General features: G+C 43.0%; 1 protein-coding gene across 1 annotated transcript in view; it reads right to left on the minus strand.

Annotated features, from left to right (window-relative positions):
* Positions 1–15,361, minus strand: part of PCOLCE2 (procollagen C-endopeptidase enhancer 2) — a 150,747-nt gene that overhangs the window by 27,464 nt on the left and 107,922 nt on the right. Inside the window, exon 6 of the mRNA XM_069727568.1 lies at positions 3,989–4,143. Within this exon, the coding sequence (XP_069583669.1) occupies positions 3,989–4,143 (155 nt within the window). The remainder of the gene's footprint in view (positions 1–3,988; positions 4,144–15,361) is intronic.

The raw sequence follows: 15,361 nt of genomic DNA on the forward strand, positions 1-15,361 counted from the left end.
AAACTCACCTTTTTGTGTACGTGATTGTTCATCCATCAGCAATAATCCCAAGATCTACAAAGTTTCCCCCTTTGTCCCTCTTCCCAGCTGTGGAGGTTTTTACTAAATTGGTAACTGAGGATCTCAAGAAACTCTCCACATGGAGGCAATATGACAATTTAACATGGAATGTAAGGGAGGCTATTAGGGAGTTGCAGTCATTTGGAGATGTGGTCTTCAAGGCTGTGGACAAAGGGGGTAACATCGTGATCTGGCCGGTGGAAAAATTTGAAAAAGAAGCATTTAAACAACTCCGCAATGATGCAGTCTATTCAAGGCTTACCCATAACCCAGTGGCCTCCTTCTCAGATGCAGTCACAAAAAATTCTATATAAAGCATTTGAGGAGGGTATAATCAACAAAAAAGTACTGGATGGTTTAACGGTAAAATTATCTAAAGTTCCAACATTTTACCTACTTCCAAATGTCCACAAGGACCCGGTCAACCCCCCGGGGCGTCTAATTGTGTCGGGGATGCAGGGGTTATGTGACCCTATATGTAAATTTATAGATTTCTACCTTAAAACATTGGTTGAAACATTACCATCATTCATAAAAGACACGACGGACATCCTGACTAGGGTTGATGGGGTCTTTGTGGACAGTGGAACATTGCTTGTTACAGTGGACGTTGAGGCCCATTATACCTGTATCGATCACACTGATGGCCTGCATGCTGTCCGCTTCTTTCTGGGGGCCTCCAACCTGGACAGCCCGTTATGTGAGCTTATCCTCGATCTGCTGCAATTCATTCTGACGCATAATTTTTTTATTTTTAAAAATCTATTTTACCAACAGGAGCGGGGCGCAGCCAAGGGAACTGCCTGCGTGCCCGCGTATGCCAACCTTTTCCTGGGATACTGGGAGAGGTTGGTATTTGGAGATGCGGGGGCGCCGACCATGTGCTGTGCTGGTTAGGCTATATTGATGATGTTCTGTTTTTTTGGCGTGGAACGGAGAAGCAGCTTGGGGATTTTATGGCTGTGCTCACTTCAAACTCACTTAATATTAAATTGACTTATAAATATGACCCTCATGCAATCGATTTTCTGGATATATGCTTGAGGGTGGGTTTGGATTTATCTATTGAGATGGATGTATTCCGTAAAACAAGGACGGTGAACTCTTTGGTTCATGCGAGTTTTGGGCAAGCCAAGCCACGATTAGGGCCATCCCAGTCGGACAGTTCCTCCGGATGAAACGGATTTGCTCGACTAATGAGATGTTTGAACAACAGGCAGATGATTTAAGGGAGCGTTTTGAACAGAGATGATATAGTAAGCGGTGTGTTCGGTACGGGTATAATAGGGCCAGGAGTATTTCACGAAACCAACTTCTATATCATAAGAAAAGGAAGGATAAGATTGATGAATCAATTCGATTCATATCAGAGTACAATCATGAATGGGATAATATTAGAGCCATCTTGAACAAAGATTGGCATATTTTGAGTACGGAATCTTCCCTGGTCCTGTTTTTGTCTGACCGCCCCTTGATGACCCCATGTAGGGCTAAAAACTTAAAAGACCTTCTAGTTAGAAGTCACTATACGGCACCATCTACCATCCTTTTCAGTTCAACACGACCCGTTAAGGGATGCTATACTTGTGGCCACTGTCTTGCCTGCGCCACTGTCCTGCACAGTACCTCCTTTTGCTCTGCGGAAGGTAAAAGGGAGTTTCAAATTAGAGACTATATCTCTTGCAGAAGTAGGAATGTTATATACTATGCTACCTGCAGTTGCCCATTGATATATATAGGCTTAATATCCAGGGAATTGAGGGTAAGAGTGAGGGAACATGTGCGGGACATTGGCGCGGCCAGGACAGTGGAGGATTTGTCTGAATTAAAAACTATTCTGAAGCATTTTAGGAACTTTCATGATTGTGATCCAAAGAATTTTAAGGTAAGGGGGATAGACCTGATCCATACTGGGATAAGAGGAGGGAACATCAAGCAGCTCCTCCCCCAGCGCGAGCTAAAATGGATAGTTACCCTGGGCACCGTTAGACCCAATGGTCTCAATGAATCCTTGAATTTCGCTCCATTCCTGTAATATTAAGATGTGTATTACTATTTACCTATTTCCCCTCCTATATGGTGTTTATTCATCATTTTTAATTTGTTCTTTTTATATCATTTGATTTATAGTTTTCTGTATCAATATGAGATTTTGTGTCCCTGAATCCATGGAGGTATAACATCGGAATGGATATTGGAAGAAAATGCCAGCAACTGCAACTACAATGGACAGTTGTTGCAAGAAGAACTACGGTATGATTAGAATTTGGTAATGTTGTTGGCATTTAAACCATATATATTGGGTCAGTTACCTGTTGCTATTGCTTGTCATTTGATAGGTTACTCTTGGTTTGGTAAGCTCTGGCGGTGGTGCGCATGCGCGCGCTTGGTTCCCTCTCCATCCCTCCTGTGTTCAGCCGCTGGGTACTTGGGGCCAGCGACTAGGAGTCATGGCTACGCTGTACTCTAATTCGCGCGGCTTCAGGTCCTGGCTGGATCGGGTGGTTGCGGGAGGTTGGCCGCGGGCGCATGCACCGTTCACACACGGCCAGTTAGCAACCCAGTCATGTGATCTACATGTGACCTGGGATTTCTGGGATATAAGGTCCTATTCGAGTAGGAATGAACACCTCCCCTTGATAAAGCGAGCAGTATTGTAGCGAAACGCGCGTCGAGGCGGCACCCAATTCAGGGGACTTCAGTACCGGGAAAGAGCACCACTATGTGTTATCCCCTATGTGAGCTTTGATGCCAGTTGGCAATACATGAATGTTTCTCATGGGATTTCCCATAGGTTGGTCTGAACCTCGGGCTCAATTGAAGTCTGGCCCCTATGCAATAGCCAGATTAGGCATGACGCTGTGGTAGTGGGTTAAACTAACAGGCTTTATGGTTCTGGGGTTTTGATGCGGTATATCTTTCCTTCTACAGCATTATGCACAAAACATTTGTTTGAATGTTACCTTTATTGTTATGGATATGGTACTGGATGTGAGTCTATGGTGTCCTCATTTGGTGTATTTTTATGTGTGTCTTTTATTGGATTTCTGAATAAACTTTGTATGTTTATGAATTTTTTTTTAAAAACATAACGCTCCTGTGTCCTCCTTTTTGAAAAAGAGGAGACTACTTTCTGTTGTGGTACACCATTGACAATCAAGGTGCAAACATGTCCAAACCACAAAAAGCACATAAAACTGGTGCAAAGCATGCGCCCCAATTATTTGAAGTAAACGGAGCCAAAGTTCCAGTGCATTTATCTTAGTAAATCCCTCCAATATGTGCACAATGCCATTAAATACCTGACAGATTTTTCAAGCTTTTGCAATGTTTTTATGTTCCCAAAATTATAAGTCATCTCCTATTCAGAGCCCAATTTTTCCGTGATCCAGAGCTCAGTTCTCAGGATCACTAGTGATCAGACCCCTAGTGATTAGTAAGTTACTCCATAATCTATGGGTAGTGGATGACCTACGATTTTGGAAAAAAAAACTTTTCACAATGCCTTTCTTTTATTTTTCTGACAGTTATATAGGATCAGAAAGTACACTTTCACAAAGGCAAACATCACACAAAGTATATTGGAGTAGCCTCAGAACATTGTGCTAATGCTGAAATGTTCTTATTTATGAGGCAGTGCTGAGTGGCATCTATTACTGACATGGCTAATCACACTGTAATTCCTGGGAACCGCATTGAAGTTCACAATAAGTTTTTCTCCGACTTCAAAGACCCCATTTTGATAAACATCAGAACTATTCCATTAAAATGTCATTTTCTTATCTGTGATTAGCAGAATTTGGTATTCACAGATTGGTATCTCGGCTATTAGGAGAAGAATTTGTGACAGGTAGAAACTTTCCATGAGAAACTTTAGTTGGTAACTATTGGCAAAGGCATCCTGTACTCACTGAATGGGCAGACTTACTTGTGGTTGTTGGAGCAGCTGTTGTGGCTGGAGAGGACGTGGTTGTCAGTAACTTTTTTGGCCTGAATTTATAATGGCCAATAAAACCGTCAGCCGTCAGGCTCAAGTCAGACAAGAACTGAATGAGGAGTTCATTTTTCTCAGATACAATGGGTCTACAGAGAAAATAGAAAATGCTAGTCATTTCACAAGAATATAATAGAAAGCAACAATGCACATTGACCTGTATAAAACATATTATGTACGTCTTTCTGGTATCTAGCCTGGCACATTCAGTCTGTTAAAATGTTAGTAATGAAAACTATTAAATACCCCTGAACCTACTCCAAAGTTCTAGTCATGTTTGTTTGTTATCCTTAGTCACCAGTATTCACATTGGAATAGTCATATCACCAAATACACATTTACCAGCCAATTCTACAGTAGAAGCAGTAGAATTCTACAGTGACAAGAACCAATGATACCAATAAATAAAATGTAAAACATCTGTAGGATAACAAACAATAATGTTCAGAATATAGATTTCTGATTGTACAATAAAACTACTTATCTTGGTTTTCAAGGATACTGGGTAGACAGCCTGCTATGTTGAATTCTATCGAAACACTAGTGGGGGGAGAAGCTAGCTACTTCCTTTTTCCACGGATGTCACTATTTAACTATGTTTCCACGTTCTTCATGAACAAATACACTTGTGCTCAAAAGTTTACATACCCAGACAAAATTTTTGCTTTCTTGGCCTTTTTCAGAGAATATGAATGATAACACCAAAACTTTTTCTCCACTCATGGTTAGTGGTTGGGTGAAGCCATTTATTGTCAACCTACTATGTTTTCTTATTTTAAATCATAATGATAACTCAAAACATCCAAATGACCCTGATCAAAAGTTCACATACTCCATTTCTTAATACCGTGTATAGCCCGCTCTAACATCAATGACAGCTTGGAGTCTTTTGTGGTAGTTGTGGAAGAGGTTCTTTATTTTCTCAGATGGTAAAGCTGCCTACTCTTCTTGGCAAAAAGCTTCCAGTTCCTGTAAATTCCTGGGCTGTCTAGCATAAACTGCGCACTTGAGATTTCCCCAGGGTGGCTCAATGATATTGAGGTCAGGAGACAGATTGCCACTCCAGAACCTTCATTTTGTTCTGCTGTAGCCAATGACAGGTCAACTTGGCCTTGTGTTTTGGATTGTTGTCATGTTGGAACGTACAAGAACGTCCCATGCGCAGCTTGCCTCCAGTATTGCAAATTTTCCTCCAGTATTTGCTGATAACATTCTGCATTCATCTTTTTTCAACTCTGACCAAGTTTCCTGTGCCTTTGTAGCTCACACATCCCGAAAACATCAGCGATCCACCTCCATGCTTTACAGTAGGAATGCTGTTCCCTTCATCATAGGCCTTGTTGACCTCTCTCCAAATGTAACGTTTATGGTTGTTTCCAAAAAGTTCAATTTTGGTCTCATCACTCCAAATTACCTTGTTCCAGGAGTTTTGAGGCATATCTCTGTGCTATTTTGCGTATTGCAGGCAAAATACTTTGCGGCATTTGTGCAGTAATGACTTTCTTCTGGCGACTCGACCATGCAGCCCATTTTTCTTCAAGTTCCTCCTTATTGTGCCTTTTGAAACAGCCACACTGCTAGTTTTCAGAGAGTCCAGTATTTCAGCTGATGTTATTTGTGGGTTTTTCTTTGCATCCCTAACAATTTTCCTGGCAGTTGGGGTGACATTTTTGTTGGTCTACCTGACCGTGGTTTTGTTCTTACAGAGCCCCTGATTTTCCATTTGTTTATCACAGTTTGAACGCTGCTGACTGGCACTATCAATTCCTTGGATATATTTGTATCCCTTTCCTGTTTTATACAGTTCAACTTCTTTTTCTCGTAGATCCATTGACAAATTTTTTGCTTACACCATGACTCACAATCCAGAAATGTCAGTGGCTGGAAGAAAGATGCAAGAGTCTGTCTGGATCCCAGAAACTAACTCAGCTTTTATGCATTATTATTTATTACAAGCAAATAGGTCACAGGTGAGGATGTTACCTTTAGTAGCCATTCAAACCCATTTGTGTCAACCTGTGCATGTTATCAGGCCAAAATCACCAGGGTATGTGAACTTTTTATCAGGGTAATTTGGATGTTTTGGGTTGTCATCACGATTTAAAAAGAGAAAACACAGTAGTTTGACAATAAATGGCTTCACCCAACCACTAACCATGAGTGGAGAAAAAGTTTGGGTGTTATCATTCATATTCTCTGAAAAAAGGCCGAGAAAGCAAAAAAATCTGTCGGGGTATGTAAACTTTTGAGCACAACTGTAGATATTTAGCCACCGATACCAGGAAATATTTCATACTTCATATGTAACAATTCATGCGGCTACAGGGATGAGCTTAGAGGGCGAAGAGGAGGACACTTTGGGCAAACGGGAACAAGCAGCACCATGGTAACTTATATGGTTGTTAGTGCTAGTTGTCAGATAATATTTTCTGTTCTCCAAACTGGAGACAGGAGATATTTAGAGCAGAGCAAAATACAATCGTATTCTAATTCTGGGGATAAAATGTTTTGCATTTTCATGCTTATTAGGACTATCAAAATATTTTTTTTAGTTTTTGGCTTGTTCATTAAACAATTTGTAAATAGGATGTCTGACTAAGTGTGTAGAGATGACCCTCATCACCATAAGTAGAAAAGGCTGTGGGTGTATGCCTCCAGACCCCACCAGTACTTGGCATCACCTGTATCAAGCAAAGAAAGCTATTGCACCAGGCCAGGTTTCTCAAGAAAACAATATCCTCTATTCCTAAGGATAAACACATGCATATAGTGCAGGTGGTTTTTTTTTTTGGCCATTACTTTGTCCATTTTTCAAGCTGATAGTAACCCACTAATACACTCATGTTTAAATACAGTACATCTATCATCAGTCGTATATTTATGTAGCACTTTTTTGCATATAAATTTTTTTAACATAGACATTTAATTATTTTATTTTCTTAACCTCTTTTCTAATTTAGTAGAAAGGGTTAATTTTTCATATGTAGTTGTTGGTGGTGGATGCTGTGTGGCCTGCACGTGCTGTTCTCAGGTCCTATATGTTCACACACTCCAGATGGAGTCTGGCTAGTTTATCCTTAGATTTCCCTCTCTCCCTCTTTCTCTTATCTATTTTTGTGTATATGGAGTCCGATATGGTGAATGTTATTATCTATCCCTCCCTCCCTCGCCCCGCTACCTAGTTACCACCACTTCTGTGTACCTTCATTATACCTGCGACATGAGCGTTTCATTGCTGCCTAGGTTACCGTTGTGCTGTGATGACGCGTCTATGACGCGTGAATATTATTGTCTACTCCCCCTTCCCTCCCTCCGCTACATAGTTACCAACACCTCTGTGTACTATCTGCGATGTGAGCGCTCCATTGTTGTCTGGGTTACCGCTCTGCTGTGGTGACGCGTCCATTGCGTTGCTGACTCCGCCCCCTGTCTTGACGCGTCGGACGGGGAAGCGGGGCAGTGACGTGGAACGCCGATCTGAGCATGCGCTGTGGCCCGGGTCAACAATGTGAGCGCCATTACAACGCCGCTGTCACCAATGTGAGACATGGCTATAAAAGCCCAATATGTACTGATCCACACATACACTCCCCCAAGAGAAGCAAGACGCGAAACGCGCGTTGGGGCTCTCAGGATTGCACGTGCAGGTTATGTATTGCATCCATACTCCTTCTTGATTTATTTGAACATGCTGTGGTTACTTACTCCTTTAGCACAGGCTGGCTCTCGCACTGATTATATGTAATGGCTGCTATGTGTGGTAGTTTACAAAGCACTGTTTGCACTTTCACTGATACAGCTACCATTGCATTATATGGGTCTATATTCAGCATATTCAGGTGATAGTGATCACCGTTGTATTTCAGACACTATGTCCTTCTGTTATGTACTGTTTATGATCCTTTTTCAGCATTGTATTTAGATAGCTACCAGCATCATATTATTTCCTGTGCATTTTTTGACATTACTAGTGGAGATTTAGTTGGGGTGCTGTGCATGGCTTTGTGCCTGCAGTTATATTTTGCATGTGTATCTCACTGAGGACAGTATTTTTTATTCCTTATATATGTAATGTAATGGTAATATTTTTCTGCGTTTACTTAATAAAATCATTGGTTTTAGATACTTTTGACATCTGCTTCCTAGATTCTCTTTTTGGTTTGGTCTGTATTTATGGGAAGAGTCAATCAAATAGGCCAGGTTTATTATATATGATTCTTTAAATACATCCAGTAAAAAAAGTACCCAGTAAAAACAAATCACTGTAATTGTAGTACATTTCTCATGCTGGATGAACAATACAAAACCTCAGTATATTTTCACTTTAGTAAATATACATACATGCTCAAAACACAGATAAAATCATATAAAACTACATTTTTGAGATGAATCACTGGATCAATGGGCGCTGAACAGCATGCACTGAGCTGCGGCCAAGTATCTCATTCTATTCTCCCTAACTGCCCAATGGCTAATTGTGAAGGGGGAACTATAGTCTTTAAAGGGAACCTGTCACCCCCCCTGGCGTTTTTAACTAAAAGAGCCTCCTTGTGCAGCACTAATTCTGCATTCTGTGAAGGTGGCTCTTTTTTGGGGGGTCCCTTCCAACGCTTCAATATCAGGTTTTATAATTTGCCCGCCATACCTTTAGTCTGTCTGGGGGGCACGTCTTTTCCCCCCAAACACAAACACCTCCCAGCCATCACTCAGCCCCTCTGTGCCCCGGCTCCTCTACTTTCATTAACGTTGCCGGCGCCTGCGCTGTAATTTTCTTTTTCGGGCATGCGCAGGTTGCGCTGCCCTTCGACTCACCTCATATGATGGGAACTTACAGAGCAGGCGTCGGGGACGTTAATGAAGGCAGAGGAGGCGGCGACCAGCGCACGGAGGGGCTGAGTGATGGCTGGGAGGTGTTTGTGTCTAAAGGTATGGCGGGCAAATTATAAAAAGTGATATTGCAGCGTTGGAAGGGATCCCCCAAAAAAGAGTCACCTTCACAGAATACAGCATTAGTGCTGCACAAGGTGCCTCTTTTAGTTAAAAACGCCAGGGGGGTGACAGGTTCCTTTTAACACTCCTCCTTGTGTCCCATAACTTGATAGTATCAAAATAGTAACGTGCAAAATTCAGGTTGAAGTAACTAGTATACTGTGACATGTAGAACTCCTCTGTGTCCCTATCTGTGGATTAATGAGTATGGAAAGATAGACTCTATTTGTTCCTGAAATCTTTTTCTAGGGAAAACATACAGTGCAGAACAAAAGTTTGGATACACCTTCTCATTTAAAGATTTTTCTGTATTTTCATGACTTTGAAAATTGTACATTCACACTGAAGGCATCAAAACTATGAATTAACACATGTGGAATTATATACTGTACTTAACAAAAAAGTGTGAAACAACTGAAATTATGTCTTATATTCTAGGTTCTTCAAAGTAGCCACCTTTTGCTTTGATTACTGCTTTGCACACTCTTGGCATTCTCTTGATAAGCTTCAAGAGGTAGTCACCGGGAATGGCTTTCCAACAATCTTGAAGGAGTTCCCAGCGATGCTCAGCACTTGTTGGCCCTTTTGCCTTCACTCTGCGGTCCAGCTCACCCCAAACCATCTCGATTGGGTTCAGGTCTGGTGACTGTGGAGGCCAGGTCATCTGGTGCAGCACCCCATCACTCTCCTTCTTAGTCAAATAGCCCTTACACAGCCTGGAGGTGTGTTTGGGGTCACTGTCCTGTTGAAAAATAAATGATGGTCCAACTAAACGCAAACCGGATGGAATAGCATGCTGCTGCAAGATGCTGTAGTAGCCATACTGGTTGAGTATGCCTTCAATTTTGAATAAATCCCCAACAGTGTCACCAGCAAAGCACCCCCACACCATCACACCTCCCCCTCCATGCTTCACGGTGGTAACTAGGCATGTAGAGTCCATCTGTTCACCTTTTCTGCGTCGCACAAAGACACGGTGGCTGGAACCAAAGATCTCAAATTTGAACTCATTAGACCAAAGCACAGATTTCCACTGGTCTAATGTCCATTCCTTGTGTTCTTTAGCCTAAACAAGTCTCTTCTGCTTGTTGCCTGTCCTTAGCAGTGGTTTCCTAGCAGCTATTTTACCATGAAGGCCTGCTGCACAAAGTCTCCTCTTAACAGTTGTTGTAGAGATGTGTCTGCTGCTAGAACTCTGTGTGGCATTGACCTGGTCTCTAATCTGAGCTGCTATTAGCCTGCGATTTCTGAGGCTGGTGACTTGGATAAACTTATCCTCAGAAGCAGAGGTGACTCTTCGGCTTCCATTCCTGGGGCGGTCCTCATGTGAGCCAGTTTCTTTGTAGCACTTGATTTTTTTTGCCACTGCACTTGGGACACTTTCAAAGTTTTCCCAATTTTTCACACTGACTGACCTTCATTTCTTAAAGTAATGATGGCCACTCGTTTTTCTTTACTTAGCTGCTTTTTTCTTGCCATAATACAAATTCTAACAGTCTATTCAGTAGGACTATCTGCTGTGTATCCACCAGACTTCTGCACAACATAACTGATGGTCCCAACACCATTTATAAGGCAAGAAATCCCACTTATTAAACCTGACAGGGCACACCTGTAAAGTGAAAACCATTCCCGGTGACTACCTCTTGAAGCTCATCAAGAAAATGCCAAGAGTGTGCAAAGCAGTCATCAAAGCAAAAGGTGGCTACTTTGAAGAACCTAGAATATAAGACGTAATTTCAGTTGTTTCACACTTTTTTGTTAAGTATATAATTTCACATGTGTTAATTCATAGTTTTGATGCCTTCAGTGTGAATGTACAATTTTCATAGTCATGAAAATACAGAAACATTTTTAAATGAGAAGGTGTGTCCAAACATTTGGTCTGTACTGTACGTCCTTCTAAAGAACCTAATAACTGTAAGATACAATATTGTTACATTCCAGGAAGACATCCAGGCCTCTCTTGAACCCCTTGACTGAGTTCGCCATCACCTCCTCCTCAGGCAAGAAATTCCAGATTCTCACTGCCCTAACAGTGCAAATCCTCTTCTATGTTGGTTGAAAAAACTTCTCTCCTCCAGACACAGAGAATGCCCCCTTGTAACCATCACCTTCCTTGGTATAAACAGATCCTCGGTGAGCTATTTATATTGTCCCTTTATATACTTAAGTTATGGTTATGTCCTGCCAACTGCACCATAATCTCATGTAGCAGGAGGGTCAAATAGATAACTTACAGCTATAGTAAATGAAGCCAACAATTACTGTGACTGAAGATCTTTTCCATAAATATATTACTTGTTCTCACCCACAAAGCTCTCCACAGTGCGGCACCCCCTTACATCTCCTCCCTCATTTCTGTCTATCAGCCTAACAGACCACTGCGCTCTGCAAATGACTTTCGATTAACCTCTGCACTAATCCGTACCTCCCACTCCCGACTCAAAGACTTCTCCCGTGCTGTGCCAATCCTCTGGAATGCTCTACCCCAAGATATTAGGACCATCCATAATTTGCATAGTTTTAGGCGCTCGCTCAAAACACATTTGTTCAGAGCGGCCTATCACGTTCACTAATCAAAGTTATGTTTGTGTGTGTGTAGCCCATTCACTATCCCCATCTATTCCCCACCCCCTGAAGATGGCTGGACCATGATTGTAAATACATCATTGTAAATACACACCTGTGCTTTGTATCTCCCCCACCTCATTGTAGATTGTAAGCTCTGACGAGCAGGGTCGTCTTATTTTTCTTTAATTATTGTATTGTTAACGTTGTTACTTATGACTTTTGTGTTTGAAACTGTTAAACTGTAAAGCGCTGCGGAATATGTTGGCGCTATATAAAAAAAGATTATTATTATTATTATTATACTTATAGACAGATTTTTAAAAGATACCTCCATTCTAAAGCTAGGTTCACATTAGTGTTTCTGTGCGCAGCATATCATCTGCATGCGAAAATGCATGCCAAAACGCATGCAAAAGCATGCTTACGCTTGCGCATCATCTTGCGCGTGACGCAAACAAAAACGCTGTGTGTGCATGCGTTTAAATGCGTTTTGGCATGGGTGTGCGGTTATTTATGCGTATGGTGGAGGCGGTGACATTGTAACACCCTAGGTAAATGGTTGTTACACTGATGTTGCCTTCCCTTCGGGGAGGGTGATATTATGCTTGGAGGCAAGGAGGATTCCCTTTATCAGGTAAAACACCTACATGCAACACATTCTGAATCCAGGCCAGAAGGGGGAGCACTGAACCCGGATTCAGGGGAGCTTTACCCAGATAGATGTATCTGGTCTGGAGGAGGAGTTAGTGAGTTGTTCAGAGACAGTGGAGGAGAGAGGAGTGAGAGCAGATAGTGGGGCCGAGCAGCCATGTGAGGGCTGCAGCTCCAGGAAAGGAAGATAACCTAAAGGGTTGGAATGTTAGTAAGCATCTGAGTAAAGGAGCAAAGGAGAAGGAAAGGGCTTACAGGAGAACTGTCACCAGGCACCCTCTGAGCCGAAGCACAGGAATTGGTCACCGGAAGCCCGAGGGTGTGTTGAACTCCAGGTCACACAGCAGAACTGGAGGGCATAGGCCTTTATGTAATATGCCCGCACCCACACCCGAAGGTGCAGCAGTGCACGGGTCGTGATAGAGATCCTATAAAAAGGCTCAGACTGCCCACCATACGGATAACTGTCCCAGGACAGGAGAGAGAGGACTTTGTCAGGGAGCCACAGGCAGCAAGGACCTCGCATACGAGAGTGAGCAGGAAGGCTTACGGATATCACCTGGGAGAGGGATCCACCATTGCCTCCAGGCCGGCCGGACCACATCACCATCTGTTGCTGGTACCCTGGACTGTGGCCTGATTCAACCAGTAAACCAGGTAAAGACTTTACAACCCTGTGCCCTCCATTTATTTGCCGGCATCCACCACACCTTCCCTGCCAAGCACACCGGGAGCCCTGGGGACCCGGCTTCACCTGTGGGAAGTGATACCATCTTGCTGCCATACCATCACCCCCATAGGACCTCTTTAAGCAGCGTCGGTCACCTCTGACCGAGAACCACAAGTGGCGTCACAAACGTTTATTGCTTTACAACTCCCTTTAAAAACTAGCCCTTTTATTGGTCACCCAGGGCCGCAGACCGAGTCGCCACCACCGTGACATCCCCTTTAAGTACCGGACTCGGTACCGAGTACCCCATGGCCTTGGCGGGTGACTCAACATCATTTTCTGGACATGCACTGTCTAAAGTATGCATGCGTATCGAACGCAGTCGTAGCGGTTTTTTATGCACTCATCCGCAATCATCCGCATGCAGCATGATTGCGCAACATTTGACGCCTCAAAAAATGCAACATGCGAAACAACGCATCCGCATGCGAACGCATGCAAAAGCATGTCCCTGCGTACACCATGTTAAAGATAGGTACGCAAGACGCATGCAGATGTATGCGGATCATACACAGCGCATAGAAACGCTAATGTGAACCCGGCCTAAAACAACTTTCTATAAATCAGTAGTACAAAGCTAAGAAACATTTTAATATATCTTTTTAGAAAAAAAATGGCCCCACTATTCAGCCTCTCCTCCTCCCTACTGCCTCCTGCACCCATTCAGGGAATTATGTGCCGTGTCCCATACACCGCAAACAGATATAAGAGGAGATCCTGCTCTATCCCTCACACACACACATGCCTGATTAATCCACCTCTCTCCTTGCTACTCCCCTGCTTCTCCCCTCTACAAATCCCTTCATCGACTTCCAATTCTCCAACAAATCCAGTTCAAACTACTAACATCTCCCAATGCCTTCCCACCACGTAATCTCTAGTCCTGCCAACAGGGCCGGCTCCAGGTTTTTGAGGGCCCCGGGCGAAAGAGTCTCAGTGGGCCCCCCCCCTTAACACATACCACGAATTATGATGCCCAGATACAGCAGAGAAATATAGGTATAGTACAATGCCAGATTTCACTTCTTACATGAGTGATAGCTAGTGGTACTGTGCAGTATTTATATATAGGACAGGAGGAGTGATACTGTGCAGTGTATATATACAGAAGGCGTGGTACTGTGCAGTATATATACAGGACAGGAGGAGTGATACTGTGCAGTGTATATATACAGAAGGTGTGGTACTGTGCAGTATATATACAGGACAGGAGGAGCGGTACTGTGCAGTGTTTATATATAGGACAGGAGGAGTGGTACTGTGCAGTGTTTATATATAGGACAGGAGGAATGATACTGTGCAGGGTATATATACAGGACAGGAGGAATGATACTGTGCAGGGTATATATACAGGACAGGAGGAGTGGTACTGTGCAGTGTATATATACAGGACAGGAGGAGTGATACTGTGCAGTGTATATATACAGAAGGTGTGGTACTGTGCAGTGTATATATACAGGACAGGAGGAGTGGTACTGTGCAGTGTATATATACAGGACAGGAGGAGTGGTACTGTGCAGTATATATACAGGACAGGAGGAGCGGTACTGTGCAGTGTTTATATATAGGACAGGAGGAGTGGTACTGTGCAGTGTTTATATATAGGACAGGAGGAGTGATACTGTGCAGGGTATATATACAGGACAGGAGGAGTGGTACTGTGCAGTGTATATATACAGGACAGGAGGAGTGATACTGTGCAGTGTATATATACAGAAGGTGTGGTACTGTGCAGTGTATATATACAGGACAGGAGGAGTGGTACTGTGCAGTGTATATACAGGACAGGAGGAGTGGTACTGTGCAGTGTATATATACAGGACAGGAGGAGTGGTACTGTGCAGTGTATATATACAGGACAGGAGGAGTGGTATTATGCAGTGTATATATACAGGACAGGAGGAGTGGTACTGTGCAGTGTATATATACAGGAGGAGTGGTACTGTGCAGTGTATATATACAGGACAGGAGGAGTGGTACTGTGCATTATATATATACAGGACAGGAGGAGTGGTATTGTGCAGTATATATACAGGACAGGAGGAGTGGTACTGTGCAGTGTTTATATATAGGACAGGAGGAGTGATACTGTGCAGGGTATATATACAGGACAGGAGGAGTGGTACTGTGCAGTGTATATACAGGACAGGAGGAGTGGTACTGTGCAGTGTATATATACAGGACAGGAGGAGAGGTACTGTGCAGTGTATATATACAGGACAGGAGGAGTGATACTGTGCAGTGTATATATACAGGACAGGAGGAGTGATACTGTGCAGTGTATATATACAGTACAGGAGGAGTGGTACTGTGCAGTGTTTATATATAGGACAGGAGGAGTGGTGCTGTGCAGTGTATATATA

This window comes from Ranitomeya imitator, chromosome 5 (genome assembly GCF_032444005.1).
Source record: "Ranitomeya imitator isolate aRanImi1 chromosome 5, aRanImi1.pri, whole genome shotgun sequence".
In the NCBI taxonomy this organism is placed as follows: Eukaryota; Metazoa; Chordata; class Amphibia; order Anura; family Dendrobatidae; genus Ranitomeya; species Ranitomeya imitator.